We start from the raw sequence: 24836 nt of genomic DNA, 5'->3' as shown, positions 1-24836 counted from the left end.
TCTCTTTGGATAATGGCTGGCATATATTTAACTATTAATTTATTGGTTTACCCCATTTGACCAGCTAGTGTTATGTTCATCCCAGAAAGTAGTGGGTGAACTTGCACCCTGCCTGAGGGACTTTCAACTCTCTACCTAAAATTTACATTTTCACAATGGGTGCTAAAACCCTGCAACAGATAAATACAACCTCCTTGGAAGATTCATTACCTGATCTTAGTCTGAGGCCAGCCTGCAGTCAGAACTTAATTATGTCATCCAGATACAACATCCATCATCCATCGTCTATCCATCTTCTATTCATCCATCCACCATCCACCATCCATCCATCATCCATCCTTCCATCTATCATCTATCTATCCATTTATTGATCCAGCCATCCATCCTCCACCCAATCATCCATCATCGATCCATCCACCATCTATCATCTATCCATCCATTTATCTATCCACCCATCCATCCACCATCTAATCGTCCATCATCTATCTATCCATCCATCCATCTATCCATCCAGTCAGTAGTTCAACATTTTCCAAATCTATATCCTGTACTAGACACATGGTGAGCACTGGGACTCTAAAGGTAAACATGGTCTCTACTCTGAGACTTGCAGTCCAATGGGAAAACACGTCGTCTGCCAACCACCGGGTATTCTGTAAGTGGAAGTCTACAGGAAGTGCTCTGGGGTCACAGAGAAGCAACATGGGGCTTGAGCTAGATTGTCCAGAGACTCTCTCAGGCGAAGGTGGCCCAAGTGCTGAAGCCAGAAGCAGAGGTGGGAGTTCCGCTGGCCAAAGCAGGAGCCAGACATTTCAGGAGTGAACCACCAATAGAGCACACTGCAGGGCAGTCCAGCAGCTTTGAGAAATGAAACGCTGCAGTTGTTACCGCTGTTGTCTGCTGGTGCTCCCATGCCTTATTGGCACTGCCTCGGTACTCAGTACTCAGTACTCCCTGTCTCACTAACTTCTACTGCACCCCAGGGGAGCCAAGCATAGTGTCCTCTGTGCTCTTAACCCTCCCCCACACCTACCCCAATGTCCTGTAGAGACCCTTTCTCATTCTGAAGGAAGCTAATTTCTCCTCTGTTCACTTCCCTCCCTCAGTAGGCCAAGGGTGCCTCCAAGGGAGTCCCAGGCTTCGCATCTTTTGTGGGAAGCTGGGAGGTACACAGGCTTCTTGGGCAGATTTAAAGGGAAGCCAAATAAATGAATGTGTAAAAGACCCCAGAGCTGACCATTTGGTGTTGGTGTGCGCTTTCCCCGCGGAGACTGTTTGTTCTCTCAACGTTGCTTAGTTTCTTGTAGTTCTTTGTGTAGGGTGGAGGCCTCCTGGGCTTCCCCATCCACTTCAGCATGTCTGTTGTTGTTATTGTCCTTGTTCAGCTCATGTTCAGATGGTCATGTTGGTGAGACTTCATGATGTAGTTTCTGACATTACAGTCTCCCAGTAAACTCCCCGGTCCCCGCTGGCTCTTAGGGTCTCTCCACTCCCTCTTCTGCACTGATCCCCGGGCTTCAGTGTAGGAGATGTATTTTAGACATAACGGATGGGACTGTGCTCCACAACTCTGCCTTCTGATTGATTGTAGTTTTCTGTATGGTGTGTTTGTTGCAAAGAGTTCAGGGTTGAGAACTGCACTCCTCTGTGTGTCTAACGACAAATATTTAGAATGTAGTTAGGGATTGTGCTAGTTTACTAACCTGTTGGTTGTAGGCTCTGCCCTCAAAATCTGAGACTTTACTAGCTGGGTAGTTATCTAAGTTTCCAGCACCAGGCATGATTCCTCCTTCTTCAGAGGGTCTTAAATCCAATTAGAGAGCTGTGGTTACTGCCAAGGCATGTGTAACCATTAGGGTTATCGTGACATGCTGGTCATTGTTGTGATTCTAGATGTTAAGCCCTGAAAACATACCTGTAACTAAGGTTATACAGACTGAACATGTAGTACTGAGGTATTTAGGAATACACACACACACACACACACACACACACACACACACACACATACACAGACGTAACAACAATTAGTGAAAAAAGAGACACTGAGTTTGAAAGAGAGCAAGGAGAAGTATATGAACAGGTTTGGAGTGAGGAAAAGGAAGTGGGAAATTTTATTATAACTCTAAAAGAAAAAGTTAAAAAAGACCTCTCAACTCTTGTGACATGTTAGTTATAGTGGCTTCACACACTATAAACTCATTTACTTATGTGTGAAGACTCTCAAATTCTGATAGCACAGATTCAATTTTCTTTTTCGTATTTTATTCACAAAAGATTGTTTCTGACTTTTAGGCAATATTCTTTTGCTAACTTTGAAATGTCTTCTTGCTATTGGAACTTATTGGTTCGTGCAAATGAAAATCTGGCCCAGAGACAAGGCACACACTTTCCCTAGTACACAGATGCCTGTCCTTGCCCGTCATCCACTTAACCCACGCTGCCCCTTCTGAAAAGCCTTTTACTGGAAACAAAATTAATTTTTCATTCTCGCTTTCCTTGGTGAACGTTGTACGCACTTTGCATTTCCTGAGCAAAGGTTCCAAGAGTGTCTACAGAAGAAATGGAGTCCAGGACCTGATCACTAAGTCCATCACCAAAGGACAGTCTCGTGTGTTGTTTCTGTCCTGTGAACTTTCCTGTGAAAGCTGTACTGCTTACATCTCTCCATGAAACAGAGCACTGTACGAGGATGAGGGTGAGGCCTAGGGAAAGGCTTTGCTGATACAGGCATTATGGGAACATTGACCAGGCCACCAGGACAGTAGTCATTCTTCAGCAAGGCGTAGACCCTGCTGAACTTTTGTTTCTAGAACTTCCAGAGGCCCATATGTGCTGCAGACTGTGTCCATGGCACAATTTTAGTTGAACACGCCTCTCTTCAGTAGTTAAAGTTAGTATTGATGAACTTTTTTGTCATACATGCAAAATCCAACCAGTGTGAGAACAAAGAAGAGTATCATCCCAGACAGCCGTGTGTGTGTGTGTGTGTGTGTGTGTGTGTGTGTGTGTGTGTGTGTATGTGTGTGTGTTGGTGTGTGTATATGTGTGTCTGTGTGTTTCTGTGTATGTGTGTGATGCCTGAAAACTTGGAAAAATGCCTTTCACAGAGACATTGTTACCAGAGTTCTTTATTCAGTGTTCTTTGTCTTTCTTCTTTCTGGCCACCTTGTCTGTCTCCCTCCCTCTCTCTACATAGCACATCAATTATGTAACTTTGTTTATATAGCTCTGTGGTGGTTTGAATGAGAATGTTACCCATGGGCTCATATGTTTGAATATTTGCTCCCCAGTTGGTTGAACTGTTTGGGAAGGATTGGGAGGCATGGCCTTGTTGGAGGAGGTGTGTCACTTGGGGTGGGCTTTGGAGTTTCCAAAGCCCATAACATTTTCACAGTTAGGTCCCTCTGCCCGTGCGTATGTAAAAGTATGAACTCTCAGCTATTGTTCCAGCACCATGCCTTCCTGCCTGCTGCCATGGTCTCTACCATGATGGCCACAGACTCTTACCCTCTCAAACTGTAAGCCCTAAATAAGCACTGTCTTCTGTAAGTCTCTTCATCATGGTGTCTTTTCACAGCAATAGAAAAGTGACCAAGACAAGATCTATTTTATTAGTGTTTTCAAAATTAACCAACTGTAATTTCAAAGAAGAATTTTATCATCTTGTGTGCTGATTTAATATCTCAGTGAGGACATGATGCATGTGCTTGATACTGACTCACCAGAGCAAGAAATGTGAGTAAAACACTCATTGTGTGTGCCACCCTTGGCCAATGCAGCTCTGGAACCCTGTACCAGTAACCACAGCTCTGTATTACCTAGTAGTGCCTGCTAATCCTCAGACAGAATGGTGTATGACCTCCTGGTCTCTGTTGTACTCAGCCCTCTGCCTTCCTCACAGTTCTCCAGCCTTGTGTCTCACCCCTCTAACTTGCTGGCTGTCTATGCTTGCCCAGGATCATTTGAATGTCAGCATCTGGCTCTGACTCCCCTGCTATTCAAAAAGGATGCCGTCTCCAAGTCCACCACATCCCAGAGCCAATCCAGTTTTCTATGGGTACTTATCTGATATTATTTAGTTATTGAATGCCATGGAGTATTCTCCACACAGATGACACAGCGTTTATCACTCTCTGATTTATAAATGTGGAAAATGAAGCCCCAAGAGGCTCCTTTCTGTCCAAGTTTCCATGACGAGAGGAAAGCAGCAAGGATGTAAACCCAGTGAGCTTGTCCTCACGGCTCTTACCTCTTCAATGCCACACTTTCAATCTGAACTACTGAGTTTTGTTGCCATGACCATTAAGAGCACTGACCACTTTAGTGGAATGTCGGAGCCCTAACTGTCCTTGAATTCCTTTGGCAAGAGCAAAAGTAGGTGAGGAAGAAACAGAAATACGAACAGAAAAAGGAGCCCGCATGCGGAAGACCCTTTTGTCGAGAAGAAACTGTAAATCACAGTGATGAAAACTGAAGTGCACTAAGAGAATTCGAACATGTTAAACTGTGACTCCTGAGCCCTTGAAGCATCGTGATGCTGAGACAGAGGGCATGGAGAAGAAACGTCAGAACTCCCTTAGCTGGAGCGACACGCTGTGACAGTGCAGTGAAGAACAGTCCCTCACCAAAGAGTCGTGAGGGGACACTTTATTCGGTTCCATGAGGAGGACTGTACTGTGTGATTCTTCACCTACTTATTCAGTTTGAGCTTGATAAAATATAGCAGACTTAATGTGTCCCATTCAGCTGCATTTGTTAGAAGTCACTGTTGCTTTTATTGAAATGAAAACCCTGGCTGGATGATAATGGGGGAAACATCCAGAGTTCCATACCATACAGTCTACTGTTTTCTGCACTTGAGAATTTTGAGTGCTTTGGAAATAATGTCTGTTTTCACAATTTCCTGTTCTCTACTAGGTTCTTGGAACACCAAATGAGGACACATGGCCTGGAGTTCATTCTTTACCACATTTTAAGCCAGGTATGTTTCATTAATTGCCAATGTTAAATGCTTCCGGTCTGTAAAAGCTGACTATATAAATGTCCACGTTCAAGCAACATACAGCCTTGAAACATTATACAAACCTTTGCCATTGTATATTTTATGTATTAATGGAGATGTTCTTGTATTTGCATAATTCATTTTTTAAACAGAGTTCACTGCCTATCCACCATGAGAGAGTTTCACATATACACTATGTTTGATTTGTCTAAATGATCTTGTAGTAACTATTAATTTCATTATCCATTAGATGTGTGTCCCTGCTTATAAAAGCAAAATTTAACTGGAGAGATGGCAAAACATTTATTGCATCAGCACAAGAACCTGAGTCCAGATTCCCAGCATCCATGAAAAAAGCTGGGTGTGGTAGCTGGTGCCATAATCCTGGCCCTAGGTAAAAAGCCATAGGCAGGTTCCTGGGAACATGCTGACAAGTTAAGTCTAGATGAATCTGTCAGTTCCAGGTTCAGTGAGAGACCCTGTCTCAAAAACAAAGGTGGAGAGAAATTGAAGAAGAGACCACTGTCAACACACACACACACACACACACACACACACACACACACACAGACAGGAGCAAAATTTAAATTGAACACAATATAAACATATCACTACTTTTGAATAATACTAAGAAATTGTAGTAAATTATAAAAAAAAAAGAAAACTTACATTTTTCCTTTCTTGATTTATCCTAGTAATATATGGTCAGATAATTTGAGTTAAATTATATAAATTGTCCTGATTCTCCAATTGTGTAGCAGTTGACATTTCAATGGAAATTATTTAGGCCTCTAAACTTGAAAATGTAGTAGTTCAAAAATAAGTTGTCATCTTTTCACTCACCAGTAGATGGCAGCCATGAAACTTTCAGTTTTAATAGTGACAAGAAAATCTGACAATATGTGCTTAATTTTTATTGAAGGGGTGAAAGATTTGCAGTTGGAAATTGAATAAAATCAGGAAAATGAATTATAGTAGAGTAATTCTCTTGTTTTTCTTTTTGAGTTACAAAATGTGGTTTATGAAATGTAGATCTACCATAGCGCTTCCAGAGGAATTTCACAGAGGATCTGATGTGGCTGTCCCGTCAGAGAAGAGCTCTGAGTAATTTCACTGAGGGGAGCCAAGTGTGTTCTGCTCCGCCTTTTCCCCTCTTTGGAGACTCCGGGAATAAATTACCAATTTCAAAGAATGACTGGGTTGGGAAACTATTTTTATTCTTCATATTTTTTTCCTGAAATTGTACAGTGTGCTGAGAATTCTTTTATCTTTTTCAGAAGCCCCAAAGGCTTTTTGTACTTTTACTGAAAATTATAAATGAGTTCTATGTTTGGAAAAAATTCTAGAAACACAGCAACTTATTATAATTGATTTTTTTTAATTAAGCAAGAAGCATCTAGTAAACCAGTGTACTTATTCCTCATGGAGTTTAAGTCAATAAGACAGCTCTTTATAAGTGTGATGGCCTCTTATGATTAGTGATCTCGTTAGGATATACAATTTTAAGACCCTAGAAATAAAATAGAAGAGGCTGAGAGGCTGGAGTTTAGCTCACTGCACAACCCTGTCCTAGTATTCAAAACAAACAAACGAACGAACAAGGTTTTAAATGAATAAACTTATATACATAAAGGACCAATTAATATAGTAATTTCACCTGCCAAATGTCTAGACTAGAAAATATGGGGTAATTTGTCTATAGTGGTGTGAATGGAGCTTATTTTCATCAAGAATACATGCAAGCACTTAAGAGTTTCTAGAAAGTATATGATGTAGTCCAAATCAACATAGCAGATTATGAACTTCAGACCAGGGACAACACACAGTACATATCTGGCATTCAAAACTTAGTTCTTGCTCTAAGTTATGCTATATATTTAAAACCAGTCTTATTCATGAGACTCCTCTGGTAGAAATATATAAATTAGAGCAGATACAGTAATTACTGTGTAAGGTCTGCAGCAGACACATAGTCATATTGGGATTCCAGAAGAACAACACATGGAGATGGTGTAAAGCTTGACTAGGAGAGACAAGATTAAAAATTGAGGGAGGACAGAGCCCTGAGGACTTCCACACAGTGCCCAACCAGATCATCAAGGGACCTTTAGTCTCTGACTTCATAGCCCTTATACTCCAAGGGAAGAAAACACGGATCCCAGAGGACACTAGCAGTCTAGGGGTCACCTGTCCTGCCCTGCTCCCCACCTCCAAAGGCTACAGAGATTCTGAAAGGGGAGAAGGAAAGCTACAAGGGCATGTTTCTTTAATACTAAAAGTGTGTGTGTGTGTGTGTGTGTGTGTGTGTGTGTGTGTGTACACATGCCGTGGTGTACATGTGGAGACCGGAGGAATACTTGCACATATTTGCTCTCTCCTTCCACCATGTGGGTTGCAGAGAATGAATATGTACTTTTTTACTGGACTCGGCTCATCAGTCTCGGTGGCAAGTGCTTCTACCCACTGAGCCCTCCCCTCAGCTCTTTCCTTTAATGGAATCAATTGAAGCATTTTGGAAGTGAACCAATACCACAGTGCAAAGCTTTCTCCTTGCCCCGTCTCCCATCTGCCAGCTTCCCCAGAAACCACTGCCCTCCCTGACACCAGGCTCCCTCTCTGATACAGTAGCTATTTGTGTTTCTGTCTGTTGTGTAAATGTAACAAGTTATGAACATATATATATATATATATATATATGTATATACATGTGTATGTATATGTTGTATTTTTCCTACATAAACTACGCTTGTATCTTGTTTTCTCACTGGTCTGTACTCTAGGATTTACATGCACACATGTCACTGCATCTGTCAGTGAAGACAGTGTGGCTACACTGACTCTGAACGGCACATTGTGTTCTGTTGCACAGATTTCACATGCTGCCTAACCTGGGCATTTGGGCTGTCTTCAGTATGTCACTATTAGAAGTCTTAATGCAGTGACAGCCATATCTAAACCACGAACTGAGAGAAACTGGTTCAGGAGTCAACAAGTATCAACGGTTGTGACTGTTAACGCTTCTCTCCATCTAAAGCAGTGGTCTCTTGTCTGTGTGTCTGTCGGCAGTGTGTGCTATGCTTCCCCAAGTCTTCTCTGCTCTGCAGTGTATGGACAGACTCAACCCGTCAACTGCTGAGAGGAATTTCACTTTAATGTTGGTTTGCATGCTTCCTCTGATGTGAGGCTGGGCAGCTGTTCACCTGCTTCAGCTTTTCCTTACTAGGAGCTATTCATGGCTTTTTCTCAATTTATAGTTGAAAGTTGTAAGCCATCTCCCTATTAATTCTAGGAGTTTTTATAATTTAGAGTAATTTCTCTTTTACCTATGAAAGCCTTTTGCTTCTCTGGATTTACTGCATAAAAGTATTTTTTAACTTAATTTTATTAACTTAATTACCAAAAATGTTTTGCAAAAAAAAAAAAAAACATACACTGAAATTAAGGATTGTATAATTCAGTAAATACAGTTAGACTACAGATAGACACTGTGAAGCTTCTTGATACTGGATTATACATTCCACTGTCAAAACATTTTTATGCACTTATCTACTACCAAAACCAAAAATTCCATGAGAAAATTAGAACTAGAAAAACATTTACCTCATATCCCCTTCATAGCTCCTGCTCATCACCTGCATTAGTCCTTCCTCACCCTCTAATATTCACCTTCCTTCTTGTCCTCTTTTCCACATGTTAGACTCTATCCACATGCGCATATGTATGTGCATATTTACATGTATATATTTGACTAGATTCCACATGTGTTCTTTTCTTTCTGATATGTATTATCTAGCTTATTATTATACATTCTAAGTCCATTTCATTTTCCTGAAAATTTTGTGAGTACATTTTTCTTTAGCACTAAATAATATTCATTCACACACACAGATAGATAGATAGATAGATAGATAGATAGATAGATAGATAGATAGTCCAAATTTTCAGTATCCATTCATCTGTTGACTGACACCTGGGCTGATTCCAGGTGTTTTCTATAGTGCATACAGCAGCGGTAAACCTGGGTGCAAATATCTACAGGAGGATATGTAGTTCTCTGGCTCTGTGCCCAGGTGGGAAATAGTGGGGTAAAATAAGGTAGTTCTATTTTTAATTTCCTGAAAAATCTCCAGACTGACTTCTGCAATGGCTATATTCCCTTGCACCTCCATCTAGAATGAATATGGGTCCTGAAGTGACCACTGACACCTCAGAAACTCTACACCCATAATGACCTCAGAGACCACTAGAACCAGCGCCCCAGACTCTCACAGAACACTGAGCACACTGGAGCTGAAACATGGGCCCGGCACTGACGAATGAGGCCACTGGACTAGAATTCTGGTCACAGGGTGCTCGCTGGTCTTGTAGAAGCCTGGGCCCTCTAAAATTTTTAGCAAAGTTGACCATAGTCTTTACTATTAGGTTATGTCTTTTCTGACTCTCTCAACAAAAAAGTTTGTCTCAGGAAAAAAAAAAAAATCACATGACATTTGTAGAATAGTGCAGGCTTGATTTTTAATACCAAATCCTGTTATTCACACACACACACACACACACACACACACACACACACACACACACACACAATTTGTGTCTGTATTCATATGAGGGCACTTTGGGTTTTCAAATTGTTTATTTTACTGTTGTGTTCTAGGCCATGCATAAATCTAGACAGCTAAATCTCTTAGAGAAAATTTCATGTCTGTATTTTTCAAATATGTACAAAAACCCTGAACTAATTCTGTACAAAATGGGTTCCTGCTCAAATTGCATGTAGACCCCACGTACGGCGCTTTCCTCCAGCCCTTAGATTCTCCCAACAAAGGGGCATTCAGTAGTGGTTAATGATGGATTATTATTCAGAGGCTCAGACAGGAAGACACTGTAAAGTTCAGGGAGGAAACAGCATTGCCAGACTGGAAAGCAATGAGAAGTAATGCAATTTCAAAGAAAATGGTCCTATTTTCCAAAATCAAGCACGGGGCGGGCACATCTAAAGGGGTTGCATTGTTTCTCGTGGAAAGTGAGTCGTCCGATGGGAGAGGTTGTTCAGTTGAAGCGACACTGATGAAGATGGGATGTCTTACATGAGTGAGGTAGATGAATACAGAAGAATTCACCAGTGAAGAAGGAAATGTGAGGGATGGTGATAGTTTAGACATACTGTGCCCCAGACCAAGCATGCAGACACGCTGACCTTTGAGTCAGCATTTACATGTGGACTTGGTCATGCTAAGTGTTTGTGATGAAGTGAAAATTTTCTCACTGAGTCCTACTTAGTCACAGGCAGGGCTGCCCAACCCAAGTAGAACCAGGCTTCTGTTTTCAAAGGAAGAAGTAAATGCTTTCAGACATGTGCCTTGATACCTTACCACTTAGTGGTATCTTTGCTTATAAAACAATTTAACTTTATCTCATTTGATATTCACACTGAGTCTGAGTTACTATACTATCTTCTTAATATTGCAGTCCCATTTTACAGACAGGAATACCAAACTCTGAGTGTCGGCCCCAAGCCTGCTACCTCTCTTGAAGAGGGCTTGCCTGTTGAAGCTAGAGCTGTGAAGGACTGTGTCTTAGCAAAAAACTGTCTCCCTACAGTACTTTTCACCACCCATCACCTGTTCTTCTAATAAATTGTCAATTCTAAAAAAAAATAAAATAAAATTTCAGATGATTTACTCTCCAATATTTCTCTTGAAAAGTGGTGCAATGAATGTGTTCACTGGGACAATGGCCATGACCCAGGACTGCCCTCGAGTGATTAGAACATGATCTTTCCATGTATTGTTCACTTCCAAGCTTCTTTAGTCACATATAATATAGGAATAAGAACAGACTCTGAGCCAGATGCAATCTCCGCACTGCTGACAAGTACCAGAGCTGGACATAACGTGTAACACAATGTCCACTGCGAGTGCCCAGTCTGGGGCTGCAGTCCCAGTACCCGGGATAGGAAATGCCACTCTGTCCTTTCCACACCTGAGGAGGTTTACACGCTTGGTGGTAGTCACTCCTGGGTCTTCTCAAGTTTTCTATAAGGTGCTGGGAAAGCTTTGGAGGCAACAAGAATTCCGCGGGTGGGATATGCCATGCAGGAAGACTAGAGGGGGCATCTTGGTGTCATAATGTGCCTTTCACAGACCACCTGACAGTGAAGGTCCCCTATGACTTGCCGAGATCCCTCCTCTACTCTACAGAAAAGATGATTTCTGCTCCATCCAGCCCATCAACTACTGTGAAAATTAAATGCAAATATTTGTTCTTACACATCCTTCATTTATTCTACCTACTTTTAAGATAACTGAGCTAGATAATATGATTGATATAAAATGTGGTTTAACTTTTAAGGATTTATAGTTACAAAATAATGTTTTCAACATTAATATGATGTGTCTTCCGCTTGCTATTTCCTTCCCTACTTGCTTTTTATACTTTGTTTCAGGAATTGTTCTCTCTCTCAATAGAAACCATCATAATAATAAGTTAGATCTAGGTATACTATGTGATGGTTATAAAAATGATTCACCATGTACATCAGGGAATAAAGTACCTGCTTTGCCCCCCAGCACAAGGACTTGAGTTCAGATCCCCAAAGCTGCACAAACAGCCATTCACAGAGATGCATGCTGACAACTCTGTCCTCCAGACAACCTCCAAGTTGGTGAACTCAGACTCACAGAGAAACCCTTTCTCAAAAAGAGTGATGGGAAGACAGCTGACAGACACCTGACTTCCACTCTGGGCCTTCATGTGTATGCATGTACGCGTGCCCCTGCATGCACAGTGGTTCGGTTCTCATGTCTGGTCGCATTGCTGCAAACCTTCAAGGTTTGCCGACACAGGTTGGGGACTTTCAGATCTCTCTAAGCATGTCAACTTTGCTGTTCTTCCTCTCACAAGTTCATGCCACTGTAGTCACCTGGTAGAAAAGTGAGGTAATTAGTAAATGGGCGAGCTACATGAACTTTTTAAAAGGTCTGTCAGCAGACATTAATGTTGCATGATAATTGAGCTCATTCTGACATTTTCATACATGCACACAACATATTTTGACCAAATTCAGCCCCGCCCTCTTTTATCTCCTTCACAATGTGTGTGTGTGTGTGTGTGTGTGTGTGTGTGTGTACCAATGAATTTAATTGAGATTGTTTACAGGAATGCGGGTCCTGAAGGGTGCTTTCTAGGAGTGGTTACACTACTGAAGAAAAAGTCTCTTCCCTCTGATAGCAACCAGTAACTTCCTGTAGCTGCCAGGGGAAGCATGCGGATGGTGTGAACTTTGTAGAGAAGGGGAAGTTAAAAAATGCAGAAGTGACAGGAAGGACAGACAGACTTGTCTTAATGTTCTGACTGTGGGCAGTCTTACTGGAGGTCACTAGTGAGTATAAATTGGAGAGTGAATGCTAAGCTGAGCATCTGTGAATCAAGAAGTAGCTGTGCTTTGCATGGTCACATGCTCAGGTGTCTGCACTGTTGGTGAGTGCTCACCAGGCACTGCAGACACAGGTGTGAACCAGGCTTCACATGTGCTCAGGTGTCTGCACTGTTGGTGAGTGCTCACCAGGCACTGCAGACACAGGTGTGAACCAGGCTTCACATGTGCTCAGGTGTCTGCACTGTTGGTGAGTACTCACCAGGCACTGCAGACACAGGTGTGAACCAGGCTTCACATGTGCTCAGGTGTCTGCACTGTTAGTGAGTGCTCACCAGGCACTGCAGACACAGGTGTGAACCAGGCTTCACATGTGCTCAGGTGTCTGCACTGTTAGTGAGTGCTCACCAGGCACTGCAGACACAGGTGTGAACCAGGCTTCACATGTGCTCAGGTGTCTGCACTGTTGGTGAGTGCTCACCAGGCACTGCAGACACAGGTGTGAACCAGGCTTCACATGTGCTCAGGTGTCTGCACTGTTGGTGAGTACTCACCAGGCACTACAGACACAGGTGTGAACCAGGCTTCACATGTGCTCAGATGTCTGCACTGTTGGTGAGTGCTCACCGGGCACTGCAGACACAGGTGTGAACCAGGCTTCACATGTGCTCAGGTGTCTGCACTGTTGGTGAGTGCTCACCGGGCACTGGAGACACAGGTGTGAACCAGGCTTCACGTGTGCTCAGGTGTCTGCACTGTTGGTGAGTGCTCACCGGGCACTGCAGACACAGGTGTGAACCAGGCTTCACGTGTGCTCAGGTGTCTGCACTGTTGATGAGTGCTCACCAGGCACTGCAGACACAGGTGTGAACCAGGCTTCACGTGTGCTCAGGTGTCTGCACTGTTGGTGAGTGCTCACCAGGTACTGCAGACACAGGTGTAAACCAGGCTTCACATGTGCTCAGGTGTCTGCACTGTTAGTGAGTGCTCACCGGGCACTGGAGACACAGGTGTGAACCAGGCTTCGCATGTGCTCAGGTGTCTGCACTGTTGGTGAGTGCTCACCAGGCACTGCAGACACAGGTGTGAACCAGGCTTCGCATGTGCTCAGGTGTCTGCACTGTTGGTGAGTGCTCACCAGGCACTGCAGACACAGGTGTGAACCAGGCTTCACGTGTGCTCAGGTGTCTGCACTGTTGGTGAGTGCTCACCAGGTACTGCAGACACAGGTGTGAACCAGGCTTCACATGTGCTCAGGTGTCTGCACTCTTGGTGAGTGCTCACCGGACACTGCAGACACAGGTGTGAACCAGGCTTCACATGTGCTCAGGTGTCTGCACTCTTGGTGAGTGCTCACCGGACACTGCAGACACAGGTGTGAACCAGGCTTCACATGTGCTCAGGTGTCTGCACTGTTAGTGAGTGCTCACCAGGCACTGCAGACACAGGTGTGAACCAGGCTTCACATGTGCTCAGGTGTCTGCACTCTTGGTGAGTGCTCACCAGGCACTGCAGACACAGGTGTGAACCAGGCAGACAGACCTCTCTCTGAGCAGCTCACAAGCCAAAGAGAAAACAGAGAATGACAGATGCCAAGCCCCAAGTGTGGCTGCAGACATGTGACCACAGGGAAGCAGCAAGAGGCACTTTGAGGGCCCAGGCTTTGGAAGACGGTGGGAGAAGTTGAGATTTCATTTGAAGTGTGAGAAATAGTAGAGAGCTCTGAGCAGGGAAGGAAATGGATGTTGTACGATCTCCAAAGGGTCCACTGGCTACACAGTGTCACAGACCTAATTCAGAGCTGGAAAGAGGTTTTGTGTCCTGTGGATTTTTCTTGATTTTCCTTCTGTCGGCAGCCCAGGGGGCAGAGTGTCTGTGAAGTCTGTCCTGACTCAGAGGGAAATTACGGTCACATCAGTGAGCAGTGACATCACTAACATCTTCCCCCATGTGTCTGCTGCTGGACAAGGATTTGATAGGCTGTGTCCGGGCTTTAGCCAGTGGTATAAGAATAAATAGAAAGGAGCTAGGTGTCTTGTTAAGCACCAAAATATAATCATCTCCAGTAGCAGATGCTGTCTGTGCGGGTGGTAGCAGTCATTCTATGCAAGCAGAGGCTGTGTGTACCCACTTCCTCCTGTCTGCTTAAAGAATGTCTCATTTGCCTCCACCAGTATTATCAATAATGATGGAAACTAACTGTATGTCCAGAAAGTATCAGAAAAAAATGAAATAATAAATTCTCAAGGGGAAGTGAGCTTCTTAAAAGATTGGTGTTTTTTTTTTTTTAACTCCAAAGAAACTTGGCAATTTTATAATTGTCAGCATAGGTATTAATCTCATTTCACCTCACCAAATGGAATACAGAGTGTATAATTATTGAGCTGGAGAATGGCTCTGTGGGTAAAGTACTCACCTGATAAGCATGAAAACCTAAGTCCAGATCCCAGAGCCCACATTAAACTGGTGGTGATAGCCCATGTCTGTGATTACAGTACTTCTTTAGTAAGATGGGAGCCAGGGACAGGAAAATTCCCAGAAGCTCATAGACCATCTAGTCTGGTGTTTCTCTGACCTCCACATGCTCATCACAGCACTCACACGTCTGTACACACACATACACATACACATGAATCATACACATGGAGAATATTTTTAAAATTATTATTATGCTACTACATGGATAAAAGAAAAATGTAGGCTTCCATTATTTATAGCACAGATAGTGTTTTACTCCCCAAATGTTCTAGTTAGGTCAGTACATGGACGGTAGTGGTAGGTGAAGTAGTTGTGTTTTTTTTTTTTTGGGGGGGGAGCACCACCCAGATCACAAATAAATACACAGAGACTTATTCTTACTTATGAATGCCTAGCCTCAGTTTGACTTGTTTCTAGCCAGCTTTTCTAACTTAAATTATCCTGTTTCTCTTTAACTGTTTTGCCTCTGGGCTTTTTACCTTAATTCTATATATCTCTCTTTCCTTCTCTTTTTCTCGTCCCTCACTCTTCTCTCTTCTCATGAGCCTAGATTTGGTAGAATACTCACTAAATATGCTCAAGGCCTTGGTTCAATCCTCATTACCTCCCAAAAGAAAAAAAAGCCACAAAATTATGTATCAGGAATTAAAATAACACAAACATGTTTATGGCATCTATTTACTTATTGTTTCAAAATGAAGTTTAACAGATCATTTTCTCTCTGGAGTAATATCTGCTTTATCATACTGAATGTCTCCTAGACACATACATAGTTGGTTGTAAGATGGTCAATTTTTAAGGCATATTAATAATAATAATATAATAATAATAATAATAATAATAGCAGCCATGGCTAAGAAGTATAGAGTATTACTGTGTTTATTATTAACTCTGGAGATAGATTTTCTTATTATACATTTTCAGTGTCTCTATAACATAAAAACTGCTAGTATCCTAAACTGTGATCTGGGGGACACTGAGGTACAAGAAGTTTAAATAATATGTCCAAGAATTGTAGAATACTAAAAGTCAAAAGTTATTTCATATTTCCTATGAGCATGAGGAATGTTTGTTCTACCCATAGTATGGTTAGGTAGTTGGAGGCAGGTAGACAGTGTTGTAGATGAGAAAAGGTAACAGGGTTGCTTATATTCAGGTTTTCTGTGATTGCGGAAGGAGCTTTGATCTGGCTTTGTGGCTTCATGTGAAAACTTCAAGTTTCTCAAAACCACGCCACACCTCATGGCATAATGACTGAAGCATAGATTTCAACTCTGGACAGTCCGTTCAGAGCCCAGCTGTGTTTGTGAGCTGTGAGTTATGCTCAGGTTGTCCAGGGTCTGTGCGTCAGTTTGCACCTGTGTAAAACAGAGTGCTGCCCCCTGCTCTGGCGCACTGTGAGTAGTAGAGCAAGCTTCTGTTTGGAGGCCACAAAGGAGGTGACAAGAGACTGGAGCACACAGTCCCACCTCAGCCTCTGCTGCTTGCCTACATCTCAGGCAGCACAGTTCCTGCTCCTCTGTGCTTGTTTGTAAGATGAAGGGCTTAGTGTGCTTGCACATCCCCTGTGCTACTGCGGACCGTGGGGATCACCCCTCCTGCTGATCTCTGCCACCATGGAACCGGCTGCTTTCTTTCTCTCGCCTTCTTTTAGAGGAGTTGTAAGTTGGTTATCTGTAAAGAGTACACTTTGAAGCTTTCATAAATGCCCTCCAGAAAGAACCGTCTGATGGAAAGAGAAGTGTTCTGTCTTGTGTGGGTGGGGGAAGTATAGATAGGTGGGACACCTCCTCCAGAGATGTTCATGAACCCTCGTGTGTATGTGTACCAGTGAAGGTGGAAATGTTTCATGAACAGAGTGGAATGCTTGAGTCTAGAAGTTTCTTAGAGATTGCTGATTTGAAAAAGCATAGCAGCAGGAACTGGAGGATGATTGTGGTAACCAGACAGATGCTTTGTCTCTGTCTGTGGTCTGAGGATGGTTTTCCAGCATTTAACATAGTGCTCTGGGGATGGTCAGGTTCAGAATGCATGTGCCGTGTGAAAGCCTCCAGCTGGGGACCTGTCAACTCTCAACCATGATATATTGGGGAATTTCAAGTCGTTTAAAGATGTGAATTGTAGTTACACCGCAAAGGTAGTGTTTCTAGAATGCCTGTTGTGATCAGGGTGGTATTTTGGCATTAACACAACTAAAATCCTCAGAGTTTGGAGTAGACTGACCCTTTCTATTCAAAGTGAGCTCTCTTCTGGTCTATGTGAATTTTCCTGTACTTGTGCTCCAAAGACTGTGGAATCTAGCTTTAAAATAGCTGTATCGGAACCCTAACTGAAATATTCATGTCTTGCTTGGTTTTCCTAATAAATACCAGAACGTAGAATAATCGTGATTCTCATGAGCATTGTGAGGACGGTTCCTCCTTTTGGAACCCACCCTGTTGCTTTGGGTGAGTGCCTGTAGGTGACTCGGTTTATAGGTGTTTTGTTCCTTGCTGTACACATAGCACCTGATGCATGGTAGACCTACTCTGCATATTTGTGGAGCGACTGAGAACGAATGGGTCTATGCAAAGGGATTTGAGGGTATTGTCTGTTATATAAACATATAACTAGGAATGTAACCAGAATAAATAATGACTGGGGAATGATTCACTCTTTCAAAGGCCAAGCCATTTCCCTCCACCGAAGCCATCCCAAGAGAAGCACCGGGATCACTGTATGCCTCCATACCTCTGTCAGATGAGAGGGTCCTCTAGGATGACCGTTTCTTTGCTTAAGTGCTGGCCACTTTGTTACCAGATTAATAAATGCACTTATTAAAATCTAAAGTAATTCTGAATTCAAATTGTGGAGAGTTGAATAGTCTCAGTTCTAAAGAATGACTAGCACAACTGATATAGCAGTTTGGACATAAATTTTAAATTATTACTTTTTTTCTTTTTGAAATTATAACATAATTACATCATTTCTCCCTTTCTTTTCCTGTCTTCAAACTCTCTCATGTACCTACCCCTTGCTCACTTTCAAATTCATTGCCTTTTTTTTCTTTTTCATTTGTGTTTCATTTCCTTCTGTTTTTCTTTATGTTTAATTGGGACTGGGACACTCATTTATATTGAGTTATAAGCAAATTGTCATTCCGTGGTGCTAATGTGTTACACAATATCAAATCCACTCCTGAGACTTTTTTATGATCTCTATGCTCCCCTCCTTATTCACCCTTTCCAAGAGAAAAATATCCACATTCCCCCTTCTTATCCTTTGCACATACAAGAGATTTTTTTTTAATTGGTTGGTTGTTTATATTCAATGTGTCCTCATGTTATTGAAGTCCTATACCCTGCAGTGTCTTGTAAGTTACAGAGGTGTGGGTGAGAAGAGAAAGAGAAGAACAGAATTGAAAAAATAACTGATTGGATAACACAATGTGGACCTATAAGCACACACATAAAATCCAGTTGAGGCTTTATCTTCAGGAGTGTTACAGTTTGCTTCAAGCATGTCAGGTCAGGTGCTTTTAAGCAGTAAACTTTACCTATGTAGCCTTGTTCTCCAGTTGCTTTCCTGTGGAATGTCGGGGAGTTGCCGGGCAAAGGCACTGGGTTGGAGAGACCTTTCCAGGCTTCTGTCCCCTGAGTCACGTAGCCTAGCAAGTAATTTCTTCTCTGCAGGCTCTTCACATCTCCTGCTGTGCTGCGACCATCCTCTGCAATGTCCCTGCAATAAGAGGAGAAGGTGAAAGTCAGCCTGCAGGTTTAAATTAATTGCACTCCTTGGTGAAGCTTTACTGACACTCTAAACCCCTGGTTTAAACATGATGGGGAGAGAGATCTGACATGACAGGAGCACGTGAGAGAACACTCAGCTGAAGGTGAACAGTGCACGCGTGCATATGCAAATGCTCGAGTAGTCAGATACCGTTCTATGCACAGGTCGTGTGCTGTTGTAAAGTACCCCGGGTTCTGATTGTGGGCATTCATTTAAAGTTTCTGGATACTAGGTATGCTTGCCCTTAAAGCTGCACGTCTCATTAGTTATGGGGTGCAGGACACCCTGTGTGTCCCTGGATTAGCTACAGATTCCTGGGCTTGTTTTGTCTTCATGTGGAAAAGTGGTACCTCCGTTTAATCAGTCCCACTTTAGGAATGTTGTCTGTATCCACGTGGCAGCGTCTCCTACCCTGTATCTGTAATTTTGCACTTACACACATGGATATGGACTGTAATTAGTTCTGTGTGCCCAGTACGTCACCTGACAGGAAAGTACATAGGGAATATTTGCTGACAGAATGGAGAGTTTATGTACATGGTGATGGAAATGCAACAGGGAAACTTCATATTTTTATTGTTTTATCCCATGTCGTGTGACATGTTTTATTTTCACTGTATCTCTTATATACACAGCTGAAAATGACATGTTTCTGAAAAATCCTATTTGCATATCTTGTCAAGCGCTAAATGGAGGCTTTGCTTAGAACTAATATTTGGGTAGTCATTAATTGGTAAGAATAATAATTTACTTAGAAATGCGAGATTGTGTTGGTTTTGTCTGTAATAGAATTTTTGTTCATTTTGAATGATAGCGAATTATTCAAATTGCTTTGTAGGGGCTACAAAGTTAAGAGAGTCAAATTTGTTTTACAAGGACATTTGATGTCATTAACTTTTGAAATATGTCTTGCTTTCCTAATGTCAGACTTTAGATAATATTTTTCTAAAAACCTTAACAAGGAAGTGTTATTTCCATTTCTCCTTCCCTTGTCATTTCACTCTCAGACAGAGTAATCCTTTAACTGGTTCTACTACACTAACTGCCTGAATGCCACTGTACGTTAGAGTGCTGTCCAGGAGAGAATAAATCAGAAATTACACACTCTCTTGAAATGAATAGATACTGTTAAGGAGCAGGCCTTCCTTCAGGACAATGAATATCGACAATTAGGTGGATGGTTGGCTCTGCACACCATTGTAACTCAATGTCTGGTTCCTGTTCTCTTTCCCCTCACCTGTGCCTGACACACTATACTGTCAGGTGCCCCGGTTTGAATAATAACTCAGAAACCCCATGAACACTACACTTTAACTACCTTGTGAATTATTACACAAAGATAAACTTATTCTCAAAGCACCACTTAAGTTGTGCATGAAGTGCCAACGTCTTCAAAACCTGCAGAGTTCAGAACGGGTAGGTGCTTTGCCAGTCATCTTGACCCCTGCTTTTCTGTGGCACCACCATGCAAGGCATCAGTAAGCCATCCTGCCTTCCCTTCAGAGTGGCTTAGATTCTGACCCCTGATTTCACTGCATTCAATTCATAACCATAGCCCAAGTCATGTGCTCTCACCCCCAGACAGTCATGGGCTCACTCTCTAAATGCAAGTATTGAATGGCCTGTGTGGTCTTTAAAAGTATCAGATCCACCCTTCTTCCTCTTCTCCAGCATTCTTTGCTTCTGCTGCCCTGGCCTCCAGCCCACTTCAGCTTTGCACACCCACCCTGGAGTGCCAGGTCCTGTAAGCAGAAAGCCTTTCTGTTTGGTTCCCTTCTGTATCCTCAGTCCCAAGAAGTCTGCCTGACTCTCCATACATTATATAAAGGAGTAGCAGTTTATATAAGGCAAATGCTAATAAGAAAAAGATGCTTTTTATAGAAAACATGAGGTGCTATGGTAACAGAATATGCGGGTGGATGGGTAGGTGAAAAGGTGGCTGGATGGCTGGCTGGCTGGCTGGATGGCCAAGTGTGTGGATGTATATATGTATGTGTGTATGTATGTATGTATGAGTGGATGGGTGGATGTAACATGAATCTTAAAAGGTCTTATAATAAAAAACCCACAGCCAGATGTCAGGGTGAAAGCTGAAAGATCAGAGAAGCAGAACAGCCAGCCACTAGCTTACTTCTACAAAATCCTCAGCCTCAAGAGAGCAGGTTTCTGTTTTCTCATGCCTTATATACCTTTCTGTGTGCTGCCATATTACTTCCTTGGATCAAAGGCACGTGTTACCACTGCCTGGTTCTGTTTTTCTCAGGTAGCCCACGGTGGCCTTGAACTCATAGAGATCCAGGCTGGTCTTTGCCTCCCGAGTGATAAGATTAAAGGTGTGTGCCACCACTGCCTGACCTCTGTGTCTAATTTGTGGCTGGCTCTGTCCTCTCATCCAAAGATAAGCTTTATTGAAGCATACAATATATCACCATGGGTGGATGGATGAATGAGAGGGTAGCTGGATGGATGGATGGATGGATGGGTAGGTGGGTGGGTGTGTATGTATATATGAATGGGTGGCTAGGTGGTTGGATAGATGGATGGGTAGACAGCTACATGCTGTTTCCAGTCACTCCTTTTTAGCACACTCTAGAGACAGAAAGCTTTTTTTTTTTTTACTTTATTTATTTGCTTTTCTAATCTGATAATATTCTTAGGCATGGAATATCCTATAACAAAAGCAGTATAAGTCATTTAGATTTCCTCCATCATAGCTTATAAGTAAAAGCAGACAATACTGACAAGATAGTACCAGCAAAGGCATCAACTGATGTTAAGCTAAATTAAACCTATTCAATATGAGTCATTAAAAAGAAATCAGTCGCTTTGGAACAATAAATCGTGTGATGTTTCTGAATGATGTGCACATGAACACAGCTGAATGAACAAGGATTACATATTATCCTAGAACAATACATCCCAGTGGGAGTCCACAAAGAGTTCCAATGGGAACTCAGCGTATTTGGCTGGTTCTCTATTTGGTGTAAGCCTGGCTCGTCTTCAGGTGTGCCACTGAATTCTGCAGCCCCTTGTTTGACTTAGCATGTTCATTTTCTTGGTGGTGGTGGTGTTGGAGGTGGTGGTGGTGGTGGTGGTGGTGGTGGTGGTGGTGGTGGAGGAGGTGGTGGTGGTGGTGGTGGTGGTGGTGGTGGTGGTGGTGGTAGACAATGTTGGCATTTAAACCCATCTGTCTTGAACTAGAGGAAATGTAAGATCTAGGAGAAACGATGTCTTGTTTTGCTCATTTCCTGTGTTCTGAGCATCAGAGCCATCTGTGGAAAGTGAGGTGGAGCTGACGATAAAGAAATGTTCAGAGTTTGTCTGATAACCTTTTCTTACTATAACTCCAGCTCCAGCGTGTGTTTTTGTTACTGTGGTGTAGTGGCCTGTCACGGAACTATTTGAATGAACTTGGGGTGTATAGTTCCTAATGACAAGGAATCGTTTCCTCTGTCCATGTCTAGAACGTTTGATCACCCCAAGAGGAAGTTGTGTGTAGTCAGCCCACACCCCCCATTCTGCAGGGCTGGAAGTGTCCTTCTTTCTGCCTTCACTATTCACCCTAGGAGCCTCTTACCCTTTAGACTCATTTTGGCATAAGTAAAGTAGTTGCTTAAGTATTTCATAGCAACTGGAAAATAAATCAGGATGTGTTTTAACAAGAGACCATTTACACACCTAAACTCAAATGACACTTAACATAATTTCAAAAGCAATCGCCTTTGTAAAACATACTTGATACATTATGTAGTTATTTAATATGACATTTAATGTTACACTAAGAATGCAGGGAATAATTTTATTTTATCTACACTAATATAAGGTAGTAGCCATTTACATAAGACAAATACTAATAAAAAGAAGCTTTTAAAAGAAAGCATGAGGTATTGTGGTTAAGATAATACAGCACTAACATAAAGAGATGAACATGAAAGAATCAGACTCTGGTGTATTTTAGACCTTAGCATACTGTAAAGGAGTGATTTCAAATTATTGGAGAATGATTGATAGCAGTTAGTGAATAACACATACCTAGCATCATAGTTTGTCATCTTTGAACAAACAAATCAAGAACTATGCAATATTAGAAATTTAGTTATAGATCTATACATTTTAATTTATACACATGCAAACACATTCATGTTGAGCTACAATAATATGTTTTGAGAAAAGGTTAGGCAATTTTTGTTGTTATCTTTGTATGACCGTCATGGAGTGTTCTTACATAGACCTAGACAGTATAGCTTTCTATAACTGGACTATGTGGTGTAGCATATTGCTGCTAGGCTGCATACCTGTTACAATATGTTACCATACTGAACACTGCAGGTGATTATAACACATATTTGTGTATCTAAGTATACAATGCAGAAAACTATAGCAAAAAAATAATATAGAAAGTAATAAGTGATGTGTACCTGTGTAGAACACTCTCTGTAAATGAAGTTTGCCAGACTGAACTTTGTTCCACGTGAGTCAGTGGGTAAATGGAGGTAAGTGTGAAGGCTAGTGGTGTGATAGTCCACTGTTGTGAACTCACAATACTCTGTACTTAGGCTGCACTAATGGAGCGTGAGTGTGAAAGCTGGTGGTATGATAGTCCACTGTTGTGAACTCACAATACTCTGTACTTAGGCTACACTAATTTATAAAAACTAGTTTTCATTCATCAACAACAAGTTTTCTTAGCTTATTATAGCTTTCATACTTTAAATTTTTAACTTTTAAAACTTTTAGAATTATAATAATAGTTAGCTTAAAACATAAGACATATCTTTACCTTCCAAGCCTTTTCCCTGTTATTTTGTTTATAATAAAAGTTCCACGTATCCTCGTCTGGCACTGAAATCAGTAGCCTACACTGACTTTAAACTACAGACCCTCTTCTTACATCTCTCTACTACTAATGTAACAGGCATGTACCCACTGTGCCTGGATTATGCAGTGTTGAGAATTGAACCCAAGGCTGTGTACCCAGATAAGCACTGTACCAACTGAACTGTATCCTCAACTACCTAAAAGCTTTTTGTCTATTTAGCTTATTTAAAAATACATGTGTTTGGGTAGGGGCATGTGCTGTATACCCAGCATTCAAGAGGCAGAGGCAGGTGGATCTCTGTGAGTTCAAGGCCAGCCTAGTCTACAGAGTGAGTTCCAGGACAGCTGAGCCATGTAGAGAGAAACTTTCTCAATAAGCAAACAAACATACATACATTTTTGTTTAGGGTATATGTGTGGAGAGGGTGGAGCATGCTTATGAAGTCCAGCAATGTTCCTCAAGTACCATCTGCCTTTTTTTTTTTTTTTTTTTTTTTTTGAGACATAGTTTCTCTCTGGCCTGGAACTCATCAACTAGGCTTGGCCGACCAACCATTAGCCCCAGGAATCTACCTGCCTCTGCTTCCCTAGTGAAGGGTTTGCAATTTTGGGCCACCACACCCACACCCAGCTTTTCTCATGTGGGTTCTGGGAATCATCTCCTCCTCAGCCATAAAAGTCGTTTCATCTTGTTTTGTTGCTTTTCAAGTGTTTCTTTTATGAATTAAGACATGAACATTAACACAGGGCTATACAGGGACAGGACCATCAATATGACTGTCTTCAGCACCACACCCTGTCCCACTGCACAGTCTTCAGAGGCCATAACACTCAAGGCACTGTAACCTTCTATGATCACAATGCCTGGAATATTTCTTTCTTAATTAGGGCTTCTGTTGCTGTGTTGAAATACTGAGACCAAAAGCAACTTGGAAGGAAAGGATTTATTGCATTTTGTACTTCTAGGTAACGGTCCACCAATGAGGAAAGTCAGGGTGGGAACTCAGGCAGGGCAGGAACTGATGCAGAGGCCATGGAAGAGTACTACTTACTGGTTTGCTGCTCAAGCTTTGCTCAGCCTGCTTTCTTAAATATCTCAGGACCACCCTCACAGAGGTGGCCACATGCGGGACCCTCCCACATCAGTACATCACAGGCTTTCCCACAGGCCGGTCTGGTGGTGTCATTTCCCCAAGTGAGTCTCCATCTCCCTACATGACTCTAGCTTGTGTCAGTTTATATACAACTAGCCAGTGCAATTCCTAAAGATCTGTGTGGATGGACACACAAACAAAGTTGGGAAGGGGGCAGTAAGGGAGGGAGGACTCCAAAGTAACCATTGAAAACATGCCATGGTAAATACAGAAACTAATAGCACAGCTATTACTATTA

At 42.2% G+C, this 24836-nt stretch overlaps 1 protein-coding gene across 6 annotated transcripts in view; it reads left to right on the top strand.

Moving 5' to 3' along the window:
• The window catches only part of Cdk14 (cyclin dependent kinase 14), a 484970-nt gene that overhangs the window by 420517 nt on the left and 39617 nt on the right, over nucleotides 1-24836 (top strand). For all 6 annotated transcript variants that reach the window (XM_028862580.2, XM_028862554.2, XM_028862546.2 and 3 more), the window contains one exon: nucleotides 4921-4984. In XM_028862580.2, coding sequence (XP_028718413.1) covers nucleotides 4921-4984 — 64 coding nt within the window. The remainder of the gene's footprint in view (nucleotides 1-4920; nucleotides 4985-24836) is intronic.

The sequence above is a fragment of the Peromyscus leucopus genome, chromosome 3, assembly GCF_004664715.2.
Source record: "Peromyscus leucopus breed LL Stock chromosome 3, UCI_PerLeu_2.1, whole genome shotgun sequence".
In the NCBI taxonomy this organism is placed as follows: domain Eukaryota; kingdom Metazoa; phylum Chordata; class Mammalia; order Rodentia; family Cricetidae; genus Peromyscus; species Peromyscus leucopus.
Note: the sequence above shows the minus strand (reverse complement) of the source record. Positions and strands in the feature narration are given on the sequence as shown.